This window comes from Microtus ochrogaster, chromosome 8, assembly GCF_000317375.1.
Source record: "Microtus ochrogaster isolate Prairie Vole_2 chromosome 8, MicOch1.0, whole genome shotgun sequence".
NCBI classification, from domain to species: Eukaryota; Metazoa; Chordata; class Mammalia; order Rodentia; family Cricetidae; genus Microtus; species Microtus ochrogaster.
The window spans coordinates 74,061,897-74,089,676 of NC_022015.1; the positions used below are offsets into that span (position 1 = coordinate 74,061,897).

At 47.5% G+C, this 27,780-nt stretch overlaps 1 protein-coding gene across 2 annotated transcripts in view; it reads left to right on the plus strand.

The window, feature by feature from the left end:
- Sufu (SUFU negative regulator of hedgehog signaling) overlaps window positions 1–27,780 on the plus strand; it is a 99,925-nt gene that overhangs the window by 44,302 nt on the left and 27,843 nt on the right. Inside the window, exons 4-8 of one of the 2 annotated variants that reach the window (XM_005352410.2) lie at window positions 19,021–19,163; window positions 19,745–19,830; window positions 20,048–20,120; window positions 23,078–23,234; window positions 24,842–24,953. In XM_005352410.2, coding sequence (XP_005352467.1) covers window positions 19,021–19,163; window positions 19,745–19,830; window positions 20,048–20,120; window positions 23,078–23,234; window positions 24,842–24,953 — 571 coding nt within the window. The remainder of the gene's footprint in view (window positions 1–19,020; window positions 19,164–19,744; window positions 19,831–20,047; window positions 20,121–23,077; window positions 23,235–24,841; window positions 24,954–27,780) is intronic. The other variant, XM_005352411.2, reaches the window with a different exon arrangement.

Below are 27,780 nucleotides of genomic sequence, written 5' to 3' on the forward strand. Positions count from 1 at the left end.
GACTGCCTGGAGTCTTAGGTTGCAGAGACTCTGAGGATAGAATCGCCTAACTGCCTTCTGCGTCCCAGCCACTACTAAAGGGGCCCTGTAGCCTAGTGCTCAGCTAAGGAGGGAGAGAACGCACCTCCTGCTGACTGGGACAGGCTTTGGGCAAATTCCTTTGGCTTCCTGGGTCTGTATCCTACTCACAGGCCTGGAGAACCCCTGGGAGCTTTAGTACAAAGAAGATGTTTACCAGACCTTAAACTGGGATAATTTACCCTCAGGCTGGGTCTCTCTTCTCTGGTGTCCTGTGGAGTCTTAATTGCTTAACTGTCAATTTGATTGTGGCTCCTCTGTTTAAGTCACCTGTGGTTTAGGGATGCTCCCTGCAGGGGGCACTGGAGACCTCTGGCCAGAAGAAAGCATGGCTGGAGAGTTGGGGTGCTAGAGCCAGGTTTCTGACCACTTACCATAGGTTGATTTATTATTTAAATTCATTTATGTCTGTTTGGTTGGCATTGATGATCCTGACCGTGGGTTTAGTGAGGACTGAGGAATGATGTTGCAGGGCCCCAAATGTCAGGCTTCCTGGGTTCAAATCCCAGGTCAACCAGGTGACATGCAGAGAACCTTAGGTCAGAGCCTTACTTCCCCACAATGTTTCCTTCATCTGAGGAACACAGTTTTAGATTTGGGCAACTCCTGGTGCACTGCCTGGCACACACACACACACACACAGAAACAAATATTAGTGTTGTTGCTTATTTGAGTTTTTGAGACAGGGTCTCCTGTAACACAGGCTGGCATCAAACTCACTGTGTAGTCAAAGATAATTTTGAGCTCCTGATGCCCCTGTCTCTACCTCCTGAATACTAGGATTACAGGTGTTTGTTACTGCACACACAGCTTGGAAACACTCTTTAAAGAGAAATAAATGGAAAGAAAGCCCAGTACTATAACTCGGTGGGTTCCGATTCTGCTAACAGTGTCCTCACCATGGATGTGTGAATGACTGGAGAGGGTAGTGATGTGTGTTGAGTTGCACTAGGACTCATTGCTGCTTTCTTTCTTCTACCTGCCATATCGTAATTTTCTACAGAGATGAGATTTGTTATTGAAAAAAACAAGGACTGAAGAGATGCCTCAGGGGTTAAGAACACTGACTGCTCTTCCAGGGACCCAGGTTCACGTGGTGGCTCACAGCTGTCTGTAATTCCAATTCTTGGGGATGTTACACCCTCACATGGACATACATGTAGGCAAAACACCAATGCACATAAAAATAAATAAATTAAAAAAAACTTTTAAAAAAGAAAAGACAAACAGATAACATCAAAACAAAATCAAAGGGACAGCTACTGGCCTGATCCATTCTTTCAACCCTCTCAGTAAGAAATGACTGGCACCTCTAAGCCAGTCACAGTGCTGCCTGAGATCCTTGGAAGTGGATCCCACAGCTAATCAAGCCTTTCTAATTGCCTTAGGGGCCAGACCCAGTGGCTGGTATGAGCCTGGCCCTCCAGAGTTCTCATGAGGTTCCAGCAGCATTTCTGACTTAACACAAAGCCCTTTCTAGGAAACTCAACCAGAGAGGAAGAAGGTGCTTGGTGCCCCTCCAGAGAGATGATGGCATGCATGCTGTTCAAGGGAGTAGGATCACTTGAGCCCAGGAGTTCAAAGCACTGAGACCAGCTGGACTCCACAGCCACTACAGGATCTTTTTTTGCTTGGTGACAGTAGTCCTGGACAGCACATTCCTAGGGTGCCGCTCTTTTCTGAGCTCTGGGCCCACCTACTCTAAGCAGACCTTGTTTAAATTTGATACTTTAGGAGAACAGGATGCTGTCTGTCACCTTTCACCTGGGCACATCTGGGTCCTCCCATGCTGAGCAAGAATAGTTACCTGAACCTCTGAAGTTTGTCCTTTATCTCAGACCACACTTGTTAATGTCTGTCTTAGCTGGAGCTCTTTAACTTCCTAAATGTGACCTGATTGTTGTTTTCACTACTGCTAAAATATCCAGGTGATACTAGAAACATGAAAAAAGCAAGTCTTAGGAAAATAGGTAGAGTTGCATTTTTGTGTTTAAAAAAGAAAAAATGGGCTGGGCAGTGGCAGAGGCAGGCAGATCTCTGTAAGTACGAGGCCAGCCTGGTCTACAATGTGAGTTCCAGAAAAGCCAGGACTACACAGAGAAACCCTGTCTCAGACCCCAAGAAAAGGAAGGAAGGAAGGAAGGAAGGAAGGAAGGAAGGAAGGAAGGAAGGAAGGAAGGAAAGAAAGAAAATATGATTTCAAGACATGAACTGCATCCCAGCTCAGAAAAAGCAAAAAGAAACAGGAATTTGATTACTCATCCTCTTAAGAAAGTGGAACTGGCAAGATGGGGAAGGTGCTGATGCCAAGCTTGAGTTAGATGCTCAGGACCCACAAGAAGAGAACCAGCTCCTCACATGTCCTCTGACTCTCACAGTGTTCTCTCTCTCTCTCTCTCTCTCTCTCTCTCGTGTGTGTGTGTCTGTCTGTCTGTATCTCTCTCACATACATACACACAAATCAATGAGTGTTTTTTAAACAAGGTAGGCACAGCTGAGAAGGGGCCGCAGAAGAAACGCCGTCGTTGCTGTACTTCTGTGCTTGGAGTCTTCAGATGACTGTGAGGACTGTGTGACTGAACATGGAGATGTCGTCCAGCACTCGGCCCGGGAGTGGCCACTCGATTTGTGTCACCCTCTGAGCATGTCTCTGACAGGAACTGATTGGATGGTTTTACTGAGTACTGTAAATGATGACATACCTTCTACACCCAGTGTCATCTCGGAAGTCTTTGATGGTTTTTATTTTTAGAATATTGCTGTGTAGCTGAAGCTGGCCTGAAAGTTATTCCAGAGCCTATGGCCTCAAACTCACAGCAATCCCCCTTCCTCAGCCTCCTGAACGCTGGGATAACAGCTGCACCACAGCATCAGGCTTGACGTCTTTGGAGCTGAGTAAATACAGCTCCGTGGCAGTGTTTGTGACAGCCAGGGTGTAGTGCTTCCTCGCATGGAAGTAGAATGGCAGACCCCTCTCCTGATGTGCTTTAAGCCTCCCAGGTTAAATACTCTGTAAGGAACATGTATGTGCAACTTGCAGCTATGCCCCTTTAGCTGAGGACAGATTCCTAAAGTGGGTTGCCAGGTTACGTGGTTCTGCCATTTTGCAGTTTGGTGCCTATGCCCAACTGTCCTTTAAGAAGGAACGCACAAGCCTATGGTCTTGCTCTATGGCAAAGGGTTTGCATTTTAGTATTTTTTTTTAAGATTTATTTATTTATTATGTACACAGTGTTCAGCCTCCATGCAGGTGCCAGAAGAGGGCACCAGATCTCATTATAGATGGTTGTGAGCCACCATGTGGTTGCTGGGAATTGAACTCAGGACCTCCGGAAGAGCAGTCCGTGCTCTTAACCTCTGAGCCATCTCTCCAGCCCAAAAAATTTCTTATAGTTTACTTAACTTTTATTTTATGTACACTGGTGTGAAGGTGTCAGATCCCCTGGAACTGGATCTTCAGACAGTTGTGAGCTGCCATGTGGGTGCTGGGAATTGAACCCGGGTCCTCTGGAAGAGCACTCTGCATTTTAGTATTTAAAAAAGAAAAAATGGGCTGGGTTTGGCAGAGGCAGGCAGATCTCTGTAAGTTCAAGGCCCCCTCCCCCCTTAATGGAATTCAACTAGAAAACTGTTAGCTGCTTATCAGGGCCTGGGAACATCTCCTTACTTGACTAAGCCTTAGGAGGCAATAAGTAGATTCACGCAGACACTGCCCTGGTAAAGTCTGGGCAGTGTCCTGTGCGTGAAGTCGAGGCAAGCGGGTCTTCCTTCCGCTCTCTTTTCTGTCTCTCCCCCGAAAAGGTGGCTTATCCTCTCCTCTCCCTCCCCCTTTTTCTCTTTGCCTCTTTCTCTCCTCTTCCCCCTTCTCCCTTTTCTCCTCCATAACCTACTAAATAACTATAACTACTTTCTCTGCATGGTGTGCTATCAGTTTCCCACGGGGCTCCCTGCTTGGGACCCGCTGCCACCCCTTGGTAACTGTGCCGCAGCGTTTTACCGTTACAGTATGGACTTGCCTGATTCGGCTATTTAGATGACTAACCCAGTGGCTGTTTGGTTTTCTGGATTTTTATTTATCTTACTTATTTTGAAGGGGGTCTTTGCAACCAAGAGTGATCTGAAACTCTCTAGTCTTCCTGTTTCAGCCTCCTGAGTGCTAGAGTTCCAGGTGTGCTTTCACACCCAACACAACCCAGCTTCTTTTCTTTTTCTTATTTTCAATTATGTGTGAGGCGGTGTGGGGAAATGCGCATGAGTGCCAGAGTCATCATCGGATCCTCCTGCAGCTGGAGTTATAGGCAAGTGTGACCCTCCAGATGTGGGTGCTGGGAATTGAACCCAGGTCCTTGGGAAGGGTAGCCAGTGCTTTTAACCACTGAGCCATCCATCTCTCGAGTCTTAGGCCTTGGTTTTTGTTGTTGTTTTGTTTTATTTGGGATTTGTTTGTTTTGAGACAAAATTTCTCTCTGTGTAGCTTTGGAGCCTGGAACTTGCTCTATAGACCGGACTGACTTCAAACTCAAAGATCTGTCTGCCTCTGCCTCCCGAGTGCTGGGATTTAAGCTTGGGCTTGTATTTTTAATGGACAGACAAAACATCTAGTGGATGAAATCAGTGGGGTTTTACTAGGAATAGCCATAGGCTGTGGTTAGGGGGATCTGTGAGCTCTTTCAGCAGCGAGGAGATTGAAGTGTCCTGCCTGACCCACAGGGAATTCAGGAACCCAGGGTCTATCTCTGCTAGCCCTAGAGACTTACTTTGGGCACAGGCCTCTTGCTGTGACTCACAATTTCAGGTACTTAGCTTCCTGGACTATGAAAGGGATTTTCTTTGTCCTCTCTCTGTAACTGTGGCTTTGAGCAAGAGAAAGGAACATAGGGAGTGAGAGAGGTTTTAGTTTTTTGCTTTTGAGACAGGGTCTTTATTGTGTAACCTTGGCTAGACTGGAACTCATTTTGTAGACCAGGCTGGCCTCAAACTCAGAAGACCCACCTGCCCCTGTCTTTTAAGTGCCTGTATTAAAGGTGTGCTCCGGCCGAGTGAGAGGTGCTTCACAACATTCCTAGAGGAACAACCTTGTATCTCCCTTGGTTAGATTTGTGATCTTTCCCAGCTCCTTTTGATGCCAGGCAAAACCTAGAAGGAATACCTTGAATGTTTCGTCTTGCTTTTCTTTTGGTTTTGTAAAAGGGTCTCAATTTTCAGTTCTCCTGTGTCTGCCTCCTGAGTGCTGGGATTACAGTCTCTCACTCCTGCCCGTCCTTCTTGGTCGTGTGAATTCATATTCATTTCTACTCAGAGTCTTGCAATCACATTTAGCCAAATTAATGTCAGGCAGAACTAGTTGGGAACCACACTCAAATGAATTTTTCAAGTTTCAGAATTTTCAAAAGATCCAATAGGGTTGGAAAAGGAAATTCTTCTACCACTTGAGCAGGTGGAAGAACTTTATAACAGGCTCCCACCTGCAGCAGCTCAGCTATGATTACTTGGCCCTTTAAACACAAAGCCCTTTGACCACACGAATTCCCACAGATCCTCCTGCCTCTGCCTCCCAAGTGCTGAGATTAAAAGTGTGCACCACCACCAGCATTGCTCTCCTTCCTTTTTTCCTTCCTTTCTTTTCTTTTTTGTTTTTGTTTGTTTGGGTTTTTTGTTTGTTTGTTTTTGTGTTTTGAGACAGGGTTTCTCTGTGTAACAGCTCTGACTGTCCTGGAGCTTGCTCTGTAGATCAGGCCTACCTCTGCCTCCCTAGTGCTGGGATTAAAGGCGCGCTCCACCACCGCCCGGCTTTGTTTTTGTCTCTTAAAGAACAGCTCTACTTTAGCCCTTCTCTGTTCGTAGGGCTTCTGTGTGTGCACGTGTAGAAAGGCAGGGTGCAGGTTTGTACAGCTGAAGCTTCAAAGCTCCAGAGTGTCCCATCGTTTCCTCTTCCTGGGGGAGAAGGTCGAGTGTTAAAAGGGGAGCTAATTACCTAGGACGCACTTTGATTTCACTCCTGTGTGATGTGTACGTCATCCCAGTCTGCTGCTGTCTTGGTTTCTGATGTAAGCCTTGCTGCACAACAGAGCGCTTGGCTGGAGCTTGGGGATGGGGGTGGGGCAGGCAGAGACGTGCAGGCTCCTGCTGAAGCTCTCACTCAGAGCTGTATTTGATGTCCTTGAGAGTCAGGGCTAGTCTGATTTTCCCCAGCAAGAGGAGAGTCTGCTGTTCCCTCTTGATGAGTTAGTGCTGCGTGCCAGGCGGAGGTGGAGGCTGACTGGAGGAAGGGGTCTTAGGACACTGGGCCACATACGGTACTCTTAAGATTAGTGCTGGGTCACCCCGTCTGCAGCTGGTGTAAGCACTGCATGGGTGTATGAAGGACTGCAGAGACCACTGTGGCCTCCTAAAGCTCGGTGGGTGCTTTACTTCTGGCAGGACACTAGGTATGTACATTTCACTTCTCTCCCAATGTGGCTTAGAGTAGGGACAATGTCCCTGCCTGTGATGCCAAACTTGGAATGGGATTATGGAGAAATGCAGTGGGGGCAGCCTGGGGACCCAGTCAGAACCCAGTAAGGCAGAGCCAAGAGGATTGCCTTTGAACTTATTCCTTGCACTGCCTCAGGCGGGTCTGGTTAATTCTGCGACCTCTGGGGAGTCACGATGCTTGTCCCAACCTGTAAGTCTGCATGCACCTAAGTGGACTGCAGCGCACGTGGGAGCTCTCGTCCGATTTCAAAGGAGACCTTCTCTGGACCCAGCTCCATTTTGCTGTCCCCAACAGCTGCAGCTTGGGCCATGGAAGGATGGAGCTGGCAATTTAGACTCTCTCCATGTGCTTGGGTTTCACCCTGGCTCTTCCATAGATGGAGTGCCTCCTAATTGCACTCAACATTCTGGGAGTGTGAACCCCTCAGAACCCCCACCCTGAGTCTGGAGAAAGGACACCTGGGCTTTGACTGGCACTGTGATCTGTGAACACCACAGCAAGAGAGGATAAGCTGGGAGTTCAGCTCTGTGGCACAGTGCCTGCCTGGCACATCCAAGGCCCTGGCTTTGGTTCCCAGCACAGCACTCACTGTAGGAACAAACAAGAAAATGTCAAGACCCTTTCTTGAGAGTCTATGGTTGCTGTGCCATGAGCAGCTTGACCTCAGCATCTCCAGACTTGAGTCTTCAGTCCGTGTGCGCCTCCTCCCATTTTCTTCCTCTGTACAGTACCCACAGACTTGATGCCTGGCACAAGAGTGTGTGTGTTCATGTGTGTGTGCGCGCATGTTGAGTGGTGTGTGTGTGTGTGTATGTGTAGTTGGACTTTCTTGTTAGACTTCTTTTGGACCACTAGCCACCAAATAATGACATGGAGACTTATTTCCATCTAGCTTTTATAACTTAACCCGTTTCTATTAATCTGTGTTTTATCATGTAGCTCTTCACCCCTCCTCCATTCTGTACTTCTGACTCCCTCCATGTCTTGCTGGCAAAATCCGAGCACCTAGATTCATCTCCTGACCTCCTCTCTCAGCCCCAGAAATCCCACCTACCTCTCCTCCCTAGCTATTGGCCGTTCAGCTTTTTATTAAACCAGTCACAGTGACATATCTTCATACAGTGTAAACAACTATCCTACCCAATGTGTGTATGGTATATGTGTGTGTGTGTGTGTGTGTGTGTGTGTGTGTGTGTGTGTGTGTGTGGTGAGTAGTCTGGTATCATGTGACCTGCACAGCACACACAGAAGTCAGATAACAACTTGGGAGTTGCTTTTTCCTCTACCATATAGGTTCGTCAGGCTTGTTGGCCCTTCTCCCATTTTCTTGCTTTGTTTCTGTCCTTGGAAAGCTCATGATTATCCTAGGCTTCTCAAAACAAAACTTGAAGGAACATTTGCTTTGGTCATACAAACCCCAGAAGGAACACTGTCTTTTCCGCCCTGTGAACACCTTACTTCCGAGGGCTGAGTGTGTGTGTAAGGGGGGGCAGGTGGGGAGATGTACTTTTTCTGTGTAGACCAGTGGAACTGTACTTTTACATAGAATACAGGCAGCCCTCTCATCATGCTCCAGAGTTGGGGATAAATTAGGAACCCTTGGAGAATGCATTCATTTTTTCAGTGTTTCAAAGGCAGGGCTAATTATTTTTTCAAACAATACCCTTCTTGCAACCCATTTCCCTAGATTTTGTTAATTTGTTACATCCTGGCTGGTCAGGCTTCAGACCACTGTAACTAAAGCTGGACTCCGGGGAGGTAAGGATGGAGTGAGGGTCAATTTGAGGTGCCCATGAGTGTTTCCACACCCATTCAACACTAGGCTTGCAAGCATGTACACATACACAAATATACACATACAGAAATCATACATAGCACAAGCATACACACATATGCAAGCACACGCAGAGTTTTAGGAGGTTTCACCATAAGGAGCTGTTACTGACGAACATGCTGTGGATTAAGGGGCTTCCTTCCAAGCAGGGGGTGGCACTGACTGGAACTGGGCTCCCTGAGTATACAGCATTCAGGAAGACTGAACTCTGGGCCTGATGGGGGTCTTTCATGTACCCTGGGGGCTCACAGGAAGGAAGAGATGGAAAACCACTTCCCAGCCCCCCACTAGGGATGGCCTTTTACAGACCCCAAGGATTTCCAGTTCCTCTTGGTGAGGAGACTTAGGGAACCAGAGAGGGAAAGAGCCCCTCTAACCCCTGGCTGGACAGCTACACCTCTGACCAAGGCTTTATTAACATTTGAAAACCCCTCTGAAGGGCCTGAGCTTCCTGGGGCAGGCTCTGAAGGTTAGTGCAGAGACCTCTGGGGCTTCCCACAGAATAGGGCCAAGCATCCAGGGCATAAAGACCAGGCCGGACTCAAGAATGAGCCCTTTGTGGCTTTGTCCGTAGCTTGAAAACTGTGACCAAGGCTCTTTCATTGTTAAGAAAGACTGTTTCTTGGCCACTGCAGACCCTGCCTTTCCCTGGAAGGTTCTGTTAGTGTCACACTCTAAACATTCATAGCAAGGGTTGACTTTCTGGTCAACTCCTCTAACTCAGTAATGCCTTCTGCAGTCTTGACCACACATACGCTCAGGGGAGTGTGTTGGCCCTAGAGCCACAGCTTGGCCTGGAGTCTTTTCATCACTTCCTAAATTAAGCCCTTTCCCAAATTAAACCTAAACAGAATGCTATTTGATCATTCACAGTCTGGTTTTCAATTATTTATTTTTAAATAAGTCTCAATAATGTTTAATAAAAGATCACAGCTCTAACCCTTTACAGCCTTTTCCCTGTGTCTGGTCTAAGCCCTTGCCTGGTGTGTGTGGTTCAGACTAGACAGCTGAGCCTGCAAGGGTCTGGCCATCTGTTCGTAAATCACGGGCAATGGTGCCACCTACTGGGCTCTTGCTATTACTACAGGCTTGGTGGCTGCCGTTTTCTGACAAGTACACATAGACCTGTTATTCTAGCACAGTGCTGGAATAAATAATGACACATTGCAGTCATATACTGAGTACAGACTAGGAAACAAATGCTGTGGTTGGGCAGTTAGCCTAAGGGTACAGCTAGCAAGGGGCAGAGGCCTCCAAACTCCAGAGTTCACCACTGTACCAGGGCCTGTCTGCCCTTGGAGCAGATTTGAGTTGGTGAATGATCCAAGTAACAGAAATATAAATAGTGAAGGTTTTCTTTTCTTCTGAACCCTTTAATTCCTGTTGATTTTGTCTTAGTTTAGTGACTTCTTAACCCTCATACAGCATTGTGAGCTGTGTTCCTTTCCATTTTTTAATAATGCATTGTTTCCGCGGTATTATTTTAAAGCTGTCAGATCTTACTGATGGTAAACAACACCGATTTTCACCTTATTCTCCTCATTTAGCATGATGATAAAAGTGAGTTGTTTTTGTTTGTTTGCTTGCTTGTTTTAATACATTTGTTGGGAGAGAATGTTTGGTGGCAGAGTACATGCCTAATGTGTAAGTCCTGAGTTCCACCCCTGCACTGAAGAACAAGTAGCTTAGAGCAAATTAGGTTTGTTTAGGGCCTGGAGACCTGGCTCAACTGTTACAAGAACTTACTACTCTTGCCCCAGGACCTGGGTTTGGTTCCCAGCATCAAGATGACACTCACAACTATGTGTGACTCCAGTTCCAGGGTATCCAATTCTTCTTCTGGTTCCTAGGGCAATGCATGTACACAGTGCATATACATACATGCAGGCAAATGTCAAATAAAAACAAACAAAAAATATTTTTAAAGTTTGGGTAAAAAGTATGTTAGTGTTACCAGGTGGTGGTGGTGCACAACTTTAATCCCAACACTTGGGAAGCAGGGCAGGTGGATCTCTATGAGTTTGAGGCCAGCCTGGTGTACAGAGTAAATTCCAGGGCAGCCCTGTCTTGGAAACAAAATGCTATGTTAGAGTCATGGGGAAACAGAGGTAAAGTAATGGTGCAGGGCACAGTGAGGCAGAGAAAGCTCTTGGAAGTGTTGCTGAACACTGGGCTTGTCCATCCTCTCTAGAATGCCACCTGACTGACAGTCTCAAGGACTCTTTTCTCAGCTGCAGATAGTGAAATGTTGTTCATATGTCCAGATGTTCATAGGAACCAATAGCATGCTGTGCTATCACATCACTGTGAGCCCAGGAGGTGTCATGAGAGGCGTGGTTTCTCTCCTTTGCCCCCCCCAGCATCATCAGCATCTCCTTATCATCATCATCATCTTCTTTTTCAAATAGCTTTTGATGCTCCACATAATGTATAACTCACAGTTGTACCTCGAATATTTTCAACACCTTCCAGAGAAGCACATCCAGCCCTTTGACAGCTCATTCTTTTATTTCTTCCAGCCATTCAGCTACCCAAGTGCTCTGTGTCAACAGAGTCAGATAACAGATACATGGTCTTCTTAGTGCAGTTTTCAAAAACTGCATTCATTAATGATATGCACTTGTGCATGCACACGCGAGTGTGTGCGTGTACGTGAATGTGTTCGTGTGCACATGTGTGTGTGTGTGCGTGTGCACGGTACACATGGAAGTTGAAGGGCCCCTGCAGGAATCAGCTCTTTCCTTCTTCTATGTGAGTTGTGGGGATCAAACCCAGGTCCTCAGGCTTCCTAATCTGGGTACTGGGAACCGAACCTGAGTCCTTGAAGGAAAAGCAAATGCCTGAGTCATCAGTCTAGCCCTCCTTGTTTTTTGAGACAGAATCGCTCAAAACACCTGGAGCTCATAGCTCTAAGTGGCTGGCAAGCAAACAAGATCCCCCATCTCCCCAGTGCTTGGATCGCAGGCACTAGCTGCCACAGCTTTCTTCCTGGATTCTGAGCGATTGAACTCAAGTCTTCATGTTTATATAGTAAGCAGTTTGAGCCATCTCTGCAGCCTGATTTGTCCACATTCTTTCAATCATTTCCTTATGGTACACAAAGCAGTGGTCTCTCCTTGTGCATTGGCTTGAATTTCCCCCTTTTATGTGCTAATTGATTGTATTTCTTCTTTGGAAAAACATTTATTCAGATCTTTTGCCCAATTTTAATTCAATTATTTGTCTCTTATTGAATTGTAAGAGCTCTTTACATATTCTGGACACAACATGCTTTATAGTTTATGAGGGCTTACCAAGTTTTTGTCTTGACAATATTTTCTATTTTTTGGATTGTCTCTTTTAAAATTGTGTTTATTTTTTTATTTTTCCATTCAAAAAATTTACAGTTCCTCCCCTCCTCCCATTCCCCTCCCGCTCCCCCACTCCCCCTCCCTCCTTAAGAGAGGGCAGGGAACCCTGCCCTGTGGGAAGTCCAAGCCCCCCCCCCATCCAGGTCTAGGAAGGTGTGCATCCAAATAGACTAGGGTCCCAAAAAGTCAGTACATGCAGTAGAAGCAGGTCCCAGTGCCTTTATCAATGGCTTCTCAGTCAGCCCCCATTGTCAGCCACATTCAGAGTCCCGTTTGATCACATGCTCGTTCAGTCCCAGTCCAGCTAGATTTGGTGAGCTCCCATTAGATCAGGCACGCTGTCTCGGTGGGTGGTAAAATTGTGTTTAAATATAAATAACACAAAGATTTCTGTCTTAAAACACTTGAGTAGTGCTAAGCCTCATCACAGTGCTGTACGGCCATTCCCACCAGTCATCTTATACTTTTGTCAGCTCCCCAAACTGAACTTTTCACCAGTAAACCAGTCCCTCAGTTGCCGTTGCACTCAGTCTCTGTAGACATGACTACTGGAGTCGGTTCCTCATATCAGTGGGATCATAAATCATTTTCCCTTTCTAACTGATTTCACTTAATATAATGTCTTCAAGGCTCATCCATGTTGTAGCATAGGTTAGGATGTCTGTCTTTTGAAGGCTAAATAGTATTTCATTTTGTGCAAATTACACATTTTGTTAGTCCATTGGTTTACTGATGAGCATTTGGATGGCTTCCATGTCTCTGCTTTTGTGAACAGTGCTGCTCTGAGCATTGGCACACTGTCTGTTCAAGTTCCTGCTTTCAGTTCTTTTGAGTTTGTACCCCAAATTGGAATTGCTGGATCGTATGGTAATTCTGGTTTTTTTTTTTAGTTTTTGAAGACCTGCCATACTGTTTCCGTAGCAGCTGTACTGTTTGACATCGCCACCAGCAGGGTACAAGGGCTCTAATTTTTCCACATCAGTCACCAATACTTGTCATTTTCTGGATTTGTTTTGTTATTGTTTATAATTACCATTCTAATGGGTATAAAGTAGTGGTTTTGATTTGCATTTCTTTTTTTTTCTTGATGGTGATATCTACAGCACAACATAGTTTTAATTTTGTTGTTCAATCTGTCAATCTATCATTGCTTGTTCTTTTGGTATTACATCCAGGAAATCATCACCTAATCTGACACTTTGTTTTCTTCTAAGTGTTCTGCAATTTTAATGATCACAGTTAGGTCTGTGATCCCTTTTGAGTGAGTTATTGTTTATGGTATCCTTTGAATTTGAATAGCCCCGTGTTCCAGCACCATTTGCTGAACAGACTTTCCTCACCTTCCTCTTGTGTTGCCTTGGCACTGTTGGCAGAGTAGTGGCCATAAACGTGCAGCTTTATTTCTGAGCTCCAGTTTTGTTGTATTGATCTCTCCTTATGCAGTGTTGTCTTCACTTGGCTACCGTAGCTGTAGAGCAAATTCAATATAGAGAGGTCTGACTGAGTGCTCACTCACTGGAACTAGCATGGTGTGCAGTCAGGCCCTGGGATGATCCCCAGCCCTGTGAAGACAAGCAAATAAACAATAAAATCGGAGATTGCGTCCTTCAGCTTCACTCTTCTTTCCTTCTCCTTGTTTATTATTTATTTATTTTCAGTTCCAGGAGTTGAGCTCAGAACCTTATTGGCACTTGGAAAATGTTTTGCCTCTCTCTTTTAGTTTATCTTATGTGTATGAGCAGTTTGCCTGCATGGATGTCTGTGTTGTGCCACATGCATACCTGGTGCCCTCTGAGATTACAAGAGGACTTTGGATGCCCTAGAACTAGAATGGCTCTGAGCACCATGTGAATGCTGGGAACAAAACTCCAGTCCTTTATAAGAGCAATGATTGCTCTAACTGCTGAGCCATCTCTCCAAGTGCTCTCTTTGAGATACAGCCCAGTCCTTGGGTTTTGTTTTCTTTGGGTATTTTTTCTATTAAAATTAGCATAATTGACTTATTTATTTTATTTTATTTTTTGGTTTTTCAAGACAGGGTTTCTCTGTAGCTTTGGAGCCTGTCCTGGAACTATCTCTTGTAGACCAGGCTGGCCTCGAACTCACAGAGATCTCCTTATCTCTGTCTCCTGAGTGCTGGGATTAAAGACATGCGCCACCACTGCCCGGTTTATTTTATTTCTTTTAGTTGGGGTCTCACTGTTTTTACACTACATAGACCATGCTAGCCTTGAACTCATAGAGATCCACATGTCTCTGCTTCCCAAGTGCTGGGACTGAAGACGTGAGCTACCACATACACAGCTAGGCCTTGGTTTTTGAGACAGTTTTTTTTTAAAATATTTATTTATTATATATACAATACTCTGTCTGTGTGTATGCCTGCAGGCCAGAAGAGGGCACCAGACCCCATTACAGATGGTTGTGAGCCACCATGTGGTTGCTGGGAATTGAACTCAGGACCTTTGGAAGAAGAGGCAATGCTCTTAACCTCTGAGCCAACTCTCCAGCCCCCATTGAGACAGTTTTATTATGTAGCTCAGGCTAGCCTCAAGCTCTCAATCCTCCTGTGTTTGGATTACATAACCTGTGTATGTGACCACACTTACCTGATTTTCTTCCTCTTGTTTGTTTCAAAATCTGTTCTTGACTGTTCTTGCCCTCTTGGCGTTTTTTATGGATTTCAGAATGTTTGTACGACTCTCCCAGAAAGACACCTGACGTTCTTAGAAAGCCTGAACTGGCTGTAGATGATTCGGGGAGTGCTGCTCACAGGGTGGTTCTGTCTTCTGAGTGGATGACTTTGCATTCGTGTGGGTTTTCGGTGACCTCCTTCAACAATGTTTTGAAATTTTAAGTGTCCACGTTTCTAATTTTCTTGTTAGATGTCTCCCAAATAGTTAGTCTCCCAAGTAGTGTACTCTTATGGGTGTTATCATAAAGAAATTGTTTTCATTAATTTCATTTTGTTTGCTCATTCCTAGCATCTAGAAATAAAAATGATTTTTGCATATTGCCTGTGTACCCTGCCACCTTTATAAATGTAGTTTCTCATGCATTCCTCAGATGTTGCATGCACAAGCCCTTGGTGTTGGAACACAGTTTTCCTCTTCCTTTCCAGTCTGGATGTGTTTGATTGCTTTTTGTGTCCAAGCCTCCTATGGGAACCTCAGCTGCAATGATGAATACAAGCAGCGAGACACCTGTCTTGGTCCTCATCGAAGAGGGAAATGAGTCACTCGTTTACCATCGAGCACAGTGTTCCTGCCGGTTCTTTAGCTGTCTTTAGTCAGAGTGAGAACACTCCCATCTATTCCTAGTTGCAGTGTTTGGTTTAATCATGAAAAGGTATTGGATTTTGTGACATGTTTTTTCCATGTCTCAGAGACAACAGTGTTGTGTTGTCCTTTCAGTTTCTTGATTTTTTTTTAAAGATTTATTTATTATGTATACAACATTCCTTCCATGTATGCTTGCATGCCAGAAGAGGGCGCCAGATCTCATTATAGATGGCTATGAGCCACCATGTGGTTGCTGGGAATTGAACTCAGGACCTCTGGAAGAGCAGGTAATGCTCTTAACCGCTGAGCCATCTCTCCAGCCCTCAGTTTCTTAATTTTTATTCCTATAGACAGGAGCTGCATTAAATTCACTATGTGAACCTGATTCTTCTTTTTTTTTTTTTCAGTTTTTATTTTCTTGTGTATATTTTATTGTTTGTTTTATTGTGTATATTTTATTGTGTGTGTGTGAGCATGCATGTGCCATGGCACATACCTAGAGGGTCAGCTTTTAGGGGCAGTTTTCTCTCTACTGTGAGTAGTTAGGCTCGCCATGCAAGCCTCTATGCACTGAGCCATTTCATCCCCTGAATGTGGATTGTTTTTTTTTTTTTTTTTTACTTCCACTCCCTTGTTCTGGGATTACAGATGTCTAATACCACCCCTGGTTGACGCTGAGGATCAAACCCAGGGCCTCATGCACACAAGGCAAACACTCTATCAACCAAGCTCCATCCTCAGCCCTATTATATTAAATTTTGTTTGTTTTGCTTTTTTAAAAATTTATTTATTATACTTACACTTGCCAGAAGAGGGCACCAGATCTCATTACAGATGGTTGTGAGCCACCATGTGGTTGCTGGGAATTAAACTCAAGACATCTAGAAGAGCAGAAGAGCTCTTAACCTCTGAGCCATCTCTCCAGCCCCTTGCTTTGTTTTTAGAGACAGAGTTTCTCTGTGTAGCTTTGGAGCCTGTCCTGGAACTCGCTCTGTAGACCAGGCTGATCTCAAACTCCTAGAGATCCGCCTGCCTCTCCCTCCCGAGTGCTAGGATTAAAGGTGTGAACCGCCACCATTACCCAGCTTGATTTTTTAATTAAATCAAGCTAGAATTTTTGGGATAAATCCTACTTGTTTTTTATATTTAACCTCTTTTATATGTTGCTGGGTTCATCTTGCTAGTATTTTGTTGGGATTTTTTTTTCTATATGTATAAGTGATATTGATCTATGGTTTCCTTTTTCCATTTTCTTAAATTCTTTTGTCTGATTTTGGTATCAGAATAGTATTAGCATCACTAATGAATTGAGAAGTGTTTCTTTTTTATTTTTGGAAAGGCTTATGAAAAATCATAAATTCTCTGATGTCAGTGGAGTCTGGTGAGGGTTTTTAATTATTAGTTCAGTCTCTCATGCTGTTTCTTACTTCCAGCAAGCTGATTATAGACATAGTAAAAGGAGAGAGGGGCTCAGGAGTATGCAAGCAGGAGTGCAGAAGCTTGAGGGTTTCTCACTAGCCCGCCTTCTCCTCCTCTTTGTTCCTGGGGTCTCCTGATGAGTGAGCACTGTCGAAGTGTGGACAGCTCCTAGAGCCTGTGTCTGCCTGGGAAAGATGGTTGGGTGATATCAGGTAACATGGGAAGGAACTAAGAGTTCAGATCAAGACAAGACAATCAAGGGCAGAAGTTTCCAGGCTCAGGCTGCTGTGTGCAGACGTGCATGGCTTGTGTGATGTGTTCTGCTTTGCTGCATGCCATAGATGTTTAGCAGAGGAGGTTCTCTGCAGCAGATGTGAAATGAGCTCTAAGATGTGTAGCTCAGTGGTACAGTGCTTGCCTAGCATGCACAAAGCCTGGGCTCTCACCAGCACCATGGGAAATTGGATGTGGTCAGGGCTAGAGAAATGACTTAATGGTTAAAAGAACCTGCTGCTCTTCCAGAGGAGTCAGGTTGGGTTCCCAGCACCCACAAGTCAGCCCATGGATGTCTAGAACTCCAGTTCCAGGGTATCTGATGCCCTCTTCTGGCCTCCTCAGGCACCAGGCATCTAAGTGGAACACTTATTTTTTTGTTTTTGGACTGTGAGGGTGGGGGTGGGGCGGGGGGTTGGTCCACCCACTGAAACAGTGTGCCTGATCTAATGGGAGCTCACTAAAGCCAGCTGGACTGGGACTGAACGCACATGTGATCAAACGGGACTCTGAATGTGGCTGACAATGGGGGCAGACTGAGAAGCCAATGATAATGGTACTAGGATTTGTCTCTACTGCATGTACTGGCTTTTTGGGACCCTAGTCTGTTTGGATGCATACCTTCCTAAGCCTAAATGGAGCAGGGAGGGCCTTGGACTTCCCACAGGGCAGGGTGCCCTGCCCTCTCTTAGGACTGGAGGGGGTGGGGGAGTGGGAGAGCTGGGGGGGAGGGAGTGGGAGAGAAATGGGAGGAGCGGAGGAAATGGAAATTTTGAATGGTATTATTTATAAAGCAATATTTAAAAAAAAAAAAAAGACAGGATTTTTTCTGTGTAACAGCCCTAGCTGCCCTGGAACTAGCTCCATAGACCAGGCTGGCCTTGAACTCACAGAAATCCACCTATCTCTGCCTCCCAATTACTAGGATTAAAGGCATGCACCACTATCGCCTGGTTTCATGCACATTTTATTTTTTTATTTTTATTATTATTATTTTTTTTTTTTTGGTTTTTTGAGACAGTGTTTCTCTGTGGCTTTGGAGCCTGTCCTGGAACTAGCTCTGTAGACCAGGCTGGTCTCGAACTCACAGAGATCCGCCTGTCTCTGCCTCCCGAGTGCTGGGATTAAAGGCGTGCGCCACCACCGCCCGGCATTCATGCACATTTTAAAGAGAAACCAACAGCTGGATGTGATGGCACATGTCTATAATCTCAAGACTTGGCTCAGAGTTGGAGGCCCCACAGGGAGTTTGAGGGCAGCCTGGGAACCTGCCGGTGCAGGTGAGCTGGCAAGCACAGCACACTATAGGAGGGTACTTAGTACTACACGGAGTGCTCCACTGTGGCTTTGCTGCTGTAAACATGTTCTGTTTGGGTTTTTGTTTTTATTTTTTGAGACAGTGTTGGCAGGTAGCCCAGGCTGGCCTCAACGCTTGCCTTAACCTCCTGAGAGCTAGGGTTACATGCATGTGCCTTCACTGCTGGCGTTTGTTTTTTTTTTTTTTTTGTTTTGTTTTGTTTTGTTTTTTTAAATAAACAGTAGGCCTTTGTAAAGCATGATCCTGAGTCTGAGGTTAGTTGCTGTGCTCTAACAGAGGCCGCCTCCCCCCTCCCCACGTCAGCAGTGCTGTCTACTGAGGTATGCAAGGTACTGTCCTGATTTCCATTTACCCTAAGTCTCCGGTGTTCCTCTGAAATCCCCAGATCTTCAGTGGGAAACTGGCAGCAGATCTCCAAGGCTTTTTGAGGTTGAGTGTTCCCTTTCTGCACTGATTCACCAGAGCAGAAATCCCGGGGAGTTTTTCCACCAATTCCCACTGCTTCCAGCTTCCCTGCTTGCTGATGGTCCATTGGCCCCAGTGGAAAGCACCTCATTCTTAGCCCACTTGATTGTGCCCATCCCCATGTGTAAGGGGTACTGGAGGAGCACAGCAGATGCTCGAAGTCTGGCCTTCCTGGGCCAAGTGAGCATGCAACACCAGTAGCCTGTCCTTTTCCAGTGAAGGCAAACACACTGTCATCCAAGACCATTATTTGGTGTTTTGGGAGTAGCCTCAATTCTTCACTTGTATTGGGAGTGGGCTCATCTGGCTGTTCTAGGAGTCTGGGGTGCCTCCCTGGGGTGCGTCTGGCTGTTCTAGGAGGCTGGGAAGCCTCCCTGGGGTGCATCTGGCTGTTCTAGGAGTCTGGGGAGCCTCCCTGGGGTGCATCTGGCTGTTCTAGGCCCTGCAGCCTCCCAACCCGGGCTTCTGCGATCAGGGCAGATTCCAGGGCTCGATCCAATGCTGAGGCTCACGCTGTCTCTCCACAGAGAACACCTTCTGTAGCGGGGACCACGTGTCTTGGCACAGCCCTTTGGACAACAGTGAGTCGAGAATTCAGCACATGCTGCTGACGGAGGACCCGCAGATGCAGCCTGTGCAGACCCCGTTCGGGGTGGTTACCTTCCTCCAGGTGAGACGCCACCTGCGCCTCTTGGTCCTGTCTTCCCTGCCATGGTCTGTATTGATTCAGATGGTCTGATTTCATCCTCTGCAATGCAGAGGTAAGAGGGACATCCCAGCAGGAAACCAGCTCCAGGCTTACCTCCTGTTTCCTCAGTGGCTGTGAATCTCATCAGCTGCTGCCCATGCTTGCTTGCAGTTCTAATGAGGGGAAGTTTCACTTGTGTCCTAGAGATTCCCACAGACCTGCCCACAGCAACAGCCGCCTGACCTCACCCTACCTCTAAATACCTGGCCTGAGGGAGGACCTACCCTGATATGATTCAAGCTGCCCTTAGTTTCTTCTGTAGCCAAGAGCTTGGTTCTTTGCTACTAGATACCTGCTCAGGCCTTGGTGGCTTTCTCTGGACTCAGGGACCTTCCAGCTAGGTAGCACCTCCTGAGGGAGCCATCACATTTGGGGAACACCAGCCTAGAAACACAAACTGTACCTTTATTGCCCCTCCTTGAGATGTCCCTGAGAGGGCCTGGGTAGCTGGACATCTGGGAGGGATGGCCATAAAACACATGGCGTCTCGTCCTGGGCCGCAGATTGTCGGCGTCTGCACTGAGGAGCTACATTCAGCCCAGCAGTGGAATGGGCAAGGCATCCTGGAACTGCTGAGAACGGTGCCCGTGTGAGTACACGTCCCTCGAAGGAGGGGCCTTGACCCCTGGGTCTTGGGGGTGGGCGTCCTCCCTCTGTCCCTCCTGTCGGATCCTTTGCTTTGCTGTTTGGAGCACTCATTTCCCTATGGTCCCTGTGTGTTCTGGGCCTGGGACTGCAAACAAGAAAGCCTGTTGACTGATGCTCAGTCCAGACCCTCAGTTCTCGTCGTCTCTCCTTGTTCACAGTGCTGGCGGTCCCTGGCTGATAACTGACATGCGGAGGGGAGAAACCATATTTGAGATCGATCCGCACCTGCAAGTATGTCTTGAGTGAGGAAAACCTTGCTAGCACTCTTCCAGATAACACTGGCTTTCATCCCAAGAAAATGTGTGTGTGAGCCAGTAGGAATATGGCATGGTCTGGAACGTGTCCCCTGAGTTCTGCAGCCCATATAAGAAAGCAGATTTCACCAGAAAGGCGAGCCTGACACATGCATGTATGCATTTAAAGAGAATGGATTTTATTGTATGTAAATTATATATCAATTTAAAATTAGCCCACTACCAACAAAGGAAGGCAGTCGTAAGGAATGTTGCTTCCTTGCCCTATGCTCCTTTCCCTGCTCCCCCTTCTTAGCACACATTTTCGGGGAGCCACCCTCCCTATGTCAGACAGCATCACAGGCTAGGTTGATCTAGTCATCCAGCCATTGTGAAGGAGTCTCTAGACAGTGTCACTGTCACCTCTGGTACTTTAGAAGAGATGCTCGTGCGGCACCCATCTGGACTTTGGAAGCTACAGACCACTGCTGCATTTCTTGCATGCTTGTGCAGGGGCAGAAGCAGCAGACCACACGTCTGCCTTGTTGTTGTTTGGCACCAGAGGCAGGTCATGCTTCTGTAAGGCTCTGGCAGGCCACAGCAGTGACTGGGCATTGTAAGTCATACAGTAGGGGAGAGGCTAAAGGACATGAAGCCTGCAGACCTGTGAGTAGCTACTGACCTGTGAGTTCTTGAGCATACACCCTCTCCATTCGTAAAGGAGACTCACTCTGCGTACTTTTAACTCTAAGTGCTCACACTGTTGCCAGGATCTTTTGTTACCTCTACTTTGAATTCACCTTCTGTGTAGCATCTGTTTATGCGGGAGCCCGAAGCCATGAAGGCTCCATCCCTAAAGCCCTGGTTCTGCAGCCACACCGAGATTCAGCGTGGGGCATGGTGGGCTCTTGTTTGGCCTTTGTCATGAGTGCCAAGTACTGCCTGAGGCCCTCTTGAGACCCCAGCCAACAGGACCCATCCCACCCTATGGTTATTACCGTCAAGCCAGAAGCCGGTGGGAGAAAATGTACCTTGCTTTCCCAATGGCTCTATGTACCAAGTGAGCTTTCTGGGGCCTGTTTGCCATTAGTTGCTTTGAAAGCTGGTTCATGTTCTTTTGATCTTAGTTTACTCCTACTAACCAGCTGTGCGCCTAAACAGGCCTGTCCTTCTATTGCCTTTTTTTTCCTGACACTGGGTGCTAAATCTAGGGTCTCGTGCATATGAAACAAGACCTCTGCTCCATCCCCAGCCTAGCCAACATTTTACTTTTTTTTTTGTTTTGTTTATTTTATTATTTTTTTTTAGTTGTTGCAAAAAAATTTTGCATTTCCCTCACCCTCCTCGCACACATTACCCCCTCCCCTACTCCCCTTCCCCTCTCCCCCTCCCCCCCGATCCATTCCCCCTCCCTCTCTTGCATATCACCTTAGAACCTTCATCTGGCGATGGAACATTTTACTTTTTGAGGTAGGTTCTTACTAAGTTGCCTAGACTGGACTCGAATTCACTCTGCCCCGCAGCAGCCTCTTGAGTTGCTGGCATTATCACAGCAGCCATGGTTCTTAACTCTTTCTTTTTACATTAAAAATAAGCAATCTGGGGGCTGGAGAGATGGCTCAGAGGTTAAGAACTGCTCTTCCAAAGGTCTGCTCTTCCAGAGGTCTTGAGTTCAATTCCCAGCAACCACATGGTGGCTCACAACCATCTGTAATGGGGTCTGGTGCCCTCTTCTTGCCTGCAGCATACACACAGACAGAATATTGTATACATAATAAATAAATAAATAAATAAATAAATAAAATAAGCAATCTGGACTAGTGGGGCCATGAACCAGCTGTCCTTAGCTCTGCCTCATGGAGGGTTCTCGGGATAGCCATTGACAGGAAAACCCAGGTTCTCCCCCAGCAGATCCTGCTTGCCCACCCCATTCACCTGTGCTCATGCCTAGAACACCTAGAGCTGTGGCTTGCCTGCTGCCAGCCTCACCCAGGCCAATGGCAGCACAGGAAGAAAGAAGAAAGGGTGGCTGATGGTAGGAGGCCACCTGTGACCAAGGCTTAAGAATAATGCCCTTGTCTGGGAGCCCTTAAGAGGGACCGGCTGGCTCATTAGAGTATAAGCTTCTGAGGTGCCTACTCACAGGAGGTTTACTTGGCCTACATGGCTGTTTAGCTGTTTATGAACAAGGCTGCTAGAGTCTTCCAGATGACCTTCGATCCAAAGCCCAGCACCACAGAACTATGTTTTACCAGAAAACCCAGGGATGTTTTTAGTACAACTCTTCCTTGAGGCCATCTGGAGAAAGTTTAGACTGAACAGTGCCAATGTCTACACAAAGGCAGGGCCTCTGGGGGAAGCGTGCAGCAGTTACTGCCCTCCAGACCCTCCATTTCAACCTAGGAAATGGAAAAGTACGCCGTCCAGAGCCCTTTGCCAAAGTTAGCTGGCGCCTATGGACAGAGAGCACTTATGCTCTGGAGTGATAGCCCCCTCTAGCGGTTATCATGGGGAACTGCAGGTATGGCTTCCCAGGTCTGGCCTGACTCACACCCTAACTCCTGAAGGTGGGGTGGGCAATGACGATTTTTGGAAGATCAGGAAGAGGAGAAGGCTATGCCTTCCCTGAGAAAAATAGATTTTGTCTCTGCTACATCAGCTTTGAGGGCTCTCAGGCACAAAGGCCATGGTGCTGGGGTTGATGGGAAGGAAGCATCCATGGCATGTTCATTCCTCCTGACTTCCCTGATCTGCTCCCCAAAGGAGTCCAAGGGCTCAGAAGCCACTGTGCATGCAATCAGAGAACAAAGTCAAAGACCCTGAGCTTGCAGTAGCTGTCCATGCTCAACACCTCCAAGGCTAATACTGGAAGAATAGTGACCAGTGACCGGGTGTGGTGGTGACCTTGGGCTACCAGTTCTCTGAAGGAACTCTGACTCTTTGGTTCTTTTCAAGCAGGAGAGAGTTGACAAAGGCATCGAGACAGATGGTTCTAACCTTAGCGGTGTTAGTGCCAAGTGTGCCTGGGATGACCTAAGCCGACCTCCTGAGGACGATGAGGATAGCCGGAGCATCTGCATTGGCACACAGCCCCGGAGGCTCTCTGGCAAAGGTTGGGGCCTTCCCCTGCCTTCTCCACTTGCCTTTCAGACTGCCTAGGATGAGCAGACAGTCCACTGTGGATGAGCTGTATGAGCATTGTCAGCCTGCTTGTAGCTGTTTCCTGTGCGCATTTCAGACACACCCGTGGAGCTGTGTGGACACGCTGTTCCTTGGAATCTGAGGTCATGCGTGTGAGTGGGAGCCATGGGACAGTTAACAGGAAAAGTCCACAGCCCACCTAAAGACAAGGCAGCAAATGTCCACCACCCACAGAACTGACACAGGTCCCAGTTCTGGCCAAACAGCCCTGTCGAGCCTGTGGATCTCTCTCCTTGGGCCTGCCTGGGCTTTTGACGAGAGTGGCCTGAGCGTGAGCCCCCCACACTGCCCTACACCGTACTTCAGGAGGCTGTGGCAGGGCGCCCTGCTCCCACTGCCTCCAGGGAAGGTCTCGGGCAAGGAGGATGTGGCTGTCCTGTTGGACTCTCCCTTGCTGGTCTTGGCTACAGAAGCACTTGTGGTTTTGTTTTTTTTCTTTTTTGCTAAGGCTGTCCCTAGCCAGTGCCAAAGGAAAGCAACCATTTACGCCCATGTATGTGGGAGGCTTTTTGTCTCCTTCCTTTGTTGGTTCTGTCGTCTTATGCTTATTGAAGAATAAGATGCCTTCAACCCTGAGTAAAATACCTGGCTTTGTGACTTTGTTTGCTTTTGCGATAGAGTCTCATTTAGTGCAGGCTGACCTCTTAACTTACTGTGTAGCCACGGATGACCTTGAGTTCCTGATCCTCCAGCTCCCAATCTCCGAGGTGTTGGGTTTCCAGAAGCCACCACACCTGGCTTTCTTTTTCTTTCTTTCCTTTCAGTGCTTAGCACGGATTCTTCTGTGGAACTGTACCTCCACACTCCATGCCGTGTGTAAGCTGGAGAGATGGCTCAGTGCTTGGGAGTGCTGGCTGCTCTTCCAGAGGACCCAACACCCATGGCAAAACACTAATGCACATGAAATAAAAAAAAATGAATAAAAAAATATTTCTGAAAGGACAACTTAAACCCCAGAGCAAACATCTGGCCCCCTCTTTACTCTCCTGCAGGAGGGGTTCACACTCAGCTGTCTTTGACCAAAGGCTAACTTAATGAGAGGTTGGAGATCATGTCCACAGTTGCAATCATCACGGTTATTTTACTTATTGTTTATTTATTTTTTAGACAACCTCTCTTTCTCTCTGTGGCATAGGTTGGCTTCTAATTTCCTGCCTCAAATGTCCCAGTGCTGGGATTATAGACAAGCACCGCCATACCCAGCACTGTTGGTTTTTATGGGGGTTTTGGTAATCAACAGCAGGTCACAGCAGAGCTGGTGGTCATCCCTTCCCTGCTAGTACTACCCACCCACCTTTTCTTCTTTCTCTGTTTGGAGGCAGGATCTCATCATGGTAGCCCAGGCTAGTCTCAAACTTGTCAAACTCGTATCTCAGCCACCTAGAGCTAGGATTACTGGTGTGTGCCACCATGCCGGCCTTTAGCCAACACACTGCTATCCTAGGCTCTAGAGCAGCTGGGAGGAAGGGCTGCTGGGAGCCCAGAGGACCATCAGGCAACTTCGGGATATTGTTGCAGATACGGAACAGATCCGGGAGACCCTGAGGAGAGGACTCGAGATCAACAGCAAACCTGTCCTTCCACCAATCAACCCTCAGCGACATAATGGCCTCACCCACGACCGCCCTCCGTAAGTGTCATGTTCCAGGGCTAGAACAAGAGGATGGTATTTTCCCTGAGGGGCTATAACCAAGGATTGCATGAGAGAGGTCACTGCACATAGTTCTGGGTGTAGGGACCCAGGGTCTCTGGGGTTAAGAATAGCCCTGGTCCAGGGGCACACAGACCTGTGGTTGAAGGAGAGGTTCTCAAAGGGGACCCTGCAGAACACGAATGTAAACAGCAGTAAATATTTATATGGGCTGTGTGAACAGACAAGAGTCCAGGTCAGGGCAAAATCTGACTGGGGGCCTCTCAGCCTTGTGGGAGCCCATTGTGCTAAGCCAGTCCCCTTATCTCAGCCGCGGTCAGAGTTGCCCTTCCTTCCTTCCTGGAGCCTGGGCTCTGGCTGATAGCTGCAACCCCAGGGACCTCCTTGTCTGGCCAGCCCTGCACTGCATGCCTGCTGCCTAGGCCTTTCTTCCTGCCTGCCTTTCCTGGGGCCCAGGGAAGGGAAGGAAAATCCTTAGCAGGCCTCTGCCGCCTGTCTCGGGGTCCTGTAGTCCTTGAGAGAAACCAGCCGATCCCAGAGGTCAGATCTGCTTCCTTCCCACCTCTTCCTCTGTTAGGAGGTGAGTGCAGAGCAAGGCTAGAGCTAGGAACCCTTCTCATCTGACCTGGATGCCTCGGTGCTGGCAGCTCAGAGCAGGAACCTGGCCTGCCCAGGAGATTGTTGGGCCTCAGGTGAAAATGGAGCTGGACTGATCCTACACCACTAGTATGATCTGCCCACCTTCTAAGAAGCCTTTACTATAAGCTTATTATCTGGCAACCTCAAGTCCTGGGGGCCAGCTAGGATGCGCAGGCCTTCCTTTGCAGGGAACACGAAAGAAACAATGGACTGTTGATGGCGGATGCCGACTGACTGCACACACGGTTTGTTGGAAGTGACCACAGCTTTGGAGTCAGGCTCCAGTTGTTGATTCATGATCCCCAGAAAGATGAGTGATACCACACACTACGGGAAAGATGCCATCATCTGGAGTAGGCAGCGTGTCTTAGAGAAGATTGGGTGCCCCCAGAACTGCAGCTAGCATAGGAAGCTGCTGTAGGAACTGAGGTGGGGAGTTTGGCTGCTTAACACCAGGGCTGTGTCCTGGGAACAGATTATGGTGTCAAGAGGGTTACTCTGAGCGCCAATCCACCCAGCACGGCTCACCTGGTGTACCTGCCTTCTAGAGCTGGAAGAATCGAGCTCTCTGACAGCATGGAGAGGCTTCCATTGCCACTCAGCAGCTCTTAGCTGCAAGCCAATGACTTTCTTAGGTCACTCGTGTTTTGTCGTGGCAGTAGCAGATGGCCAAGCTGTGTCATGGGGCATCTGGAAGCTTTCCAGCTGCAGTCTGGACCCTGACCCAGGACTGTACTCCCTAAGCCCCAAGTGTGGCTCCTTGCCCTGGGCATCTCTGGCACTGGTGGCAGGTCAGAAGTGGACTTGTACCTTGAGTAGTTTGCTGGAAATGTAGGGAGGCTGCTCCTCCCGCCTCCCAAAGGACGCCAGAGCTCTGACAGAGAGCTCTTGCAGAGATGCCCCTCTCTCTTTGACCTGAGACACGCCTGATATCTCGTTCTGTTTCTTATTTATATGTCTGGCTATTGTGCCCCTAGATACTGCAAAGGGCACAGACCAGGCTCTCAGTTCCTGTAGACACAACTGAGTATTGGCAGTTCCTGCAGACAGCAGGGCTGGGTATTGGCAGAAAGCCGTCCCCTTTGCCCCAACTCTTTGCCCTCCATTGGCTGATATACAGAGATGGGTGAGGATAGATCAGAGGTGCGAGCCCTCTGGAGTCTTCTGCCCTCCCTGCAGCTCAAGTGCCCAATCAGGAACCCAAAGTGAAGTCTGACATCTGGGGAGGGTGGGGGTCAGACCCTCTCCTGAGGTTCTTGGTCCTTGTTACCAATTTGCTAACAGGCAGTTGAGCAATGGTCCGCTAAGACCGTTCTCCCTATGCCCTCAGCTCTCCTGGAGCCTAGCTCTCTGCTGTCTCAGGCTTGACAGTGGCCAGCTCTGTTGAGATTAGCAAGCACCATTGTAATATCTGTGCTGCCCACTCTGGGACCTGACCTCCTTTCAAACTCACTATAAAGATGGTGACAGAGAAACCCGGTCCCAAATGTGCTGGCACCGGTGTTTGTCGTCCTCTGGGAGGCTGCCATCACAGCATGGGCCCTATTTTGTCTGCCTGTCTAGTTTCCCCTTAGTCAGGACTTTGGGCTGGGCAGCTCTGAGGCATGGGTCTTTGTGTCTCTGGATGTGATTGAGGAGGTTACAGAGACGGGTTCGCTTAGAACAGCTGATCAGGTCTCAGCATCAGCAACTGGGTTCTGGCCTACTTGGGGACTTGGGCACTTGTTAATTTCATACATCCGTAGCAGCCAACAGTTCATACCAATATTAATTCAGTTCATCCTTGCAGCCACTGTGTGAAGTAAATAGTCTTATATTTTTTCCTTTTCCAGAAGAAACACTTGAGATGTAGGAAGCTGGTAAGTAGTTAAGGGCAATCTCAACAGGTGTGACCTTCCTTGTCCTGTGCTCTTTGGGCTGGGCAGCTCTGAGGCATGGGTCTTTGTGCCCAGGGACCCTCTTGAGGACCTGCAGGCCATGTCTCTGAGATAATAATGACCTCACTTGGGGAACTCGTGTAACTAACTGGTTGTAGCATGACTACGGACAGGCTCTCACATGACACTGAAGACAAGCTAGGTCTAGGTCCACGTTAGATGACTGGGTTTGTTAGGCTGTAAGGAGGACCTCTCATTAGCCCCATGATTCTTTTTTTTTTTTTTTTTTT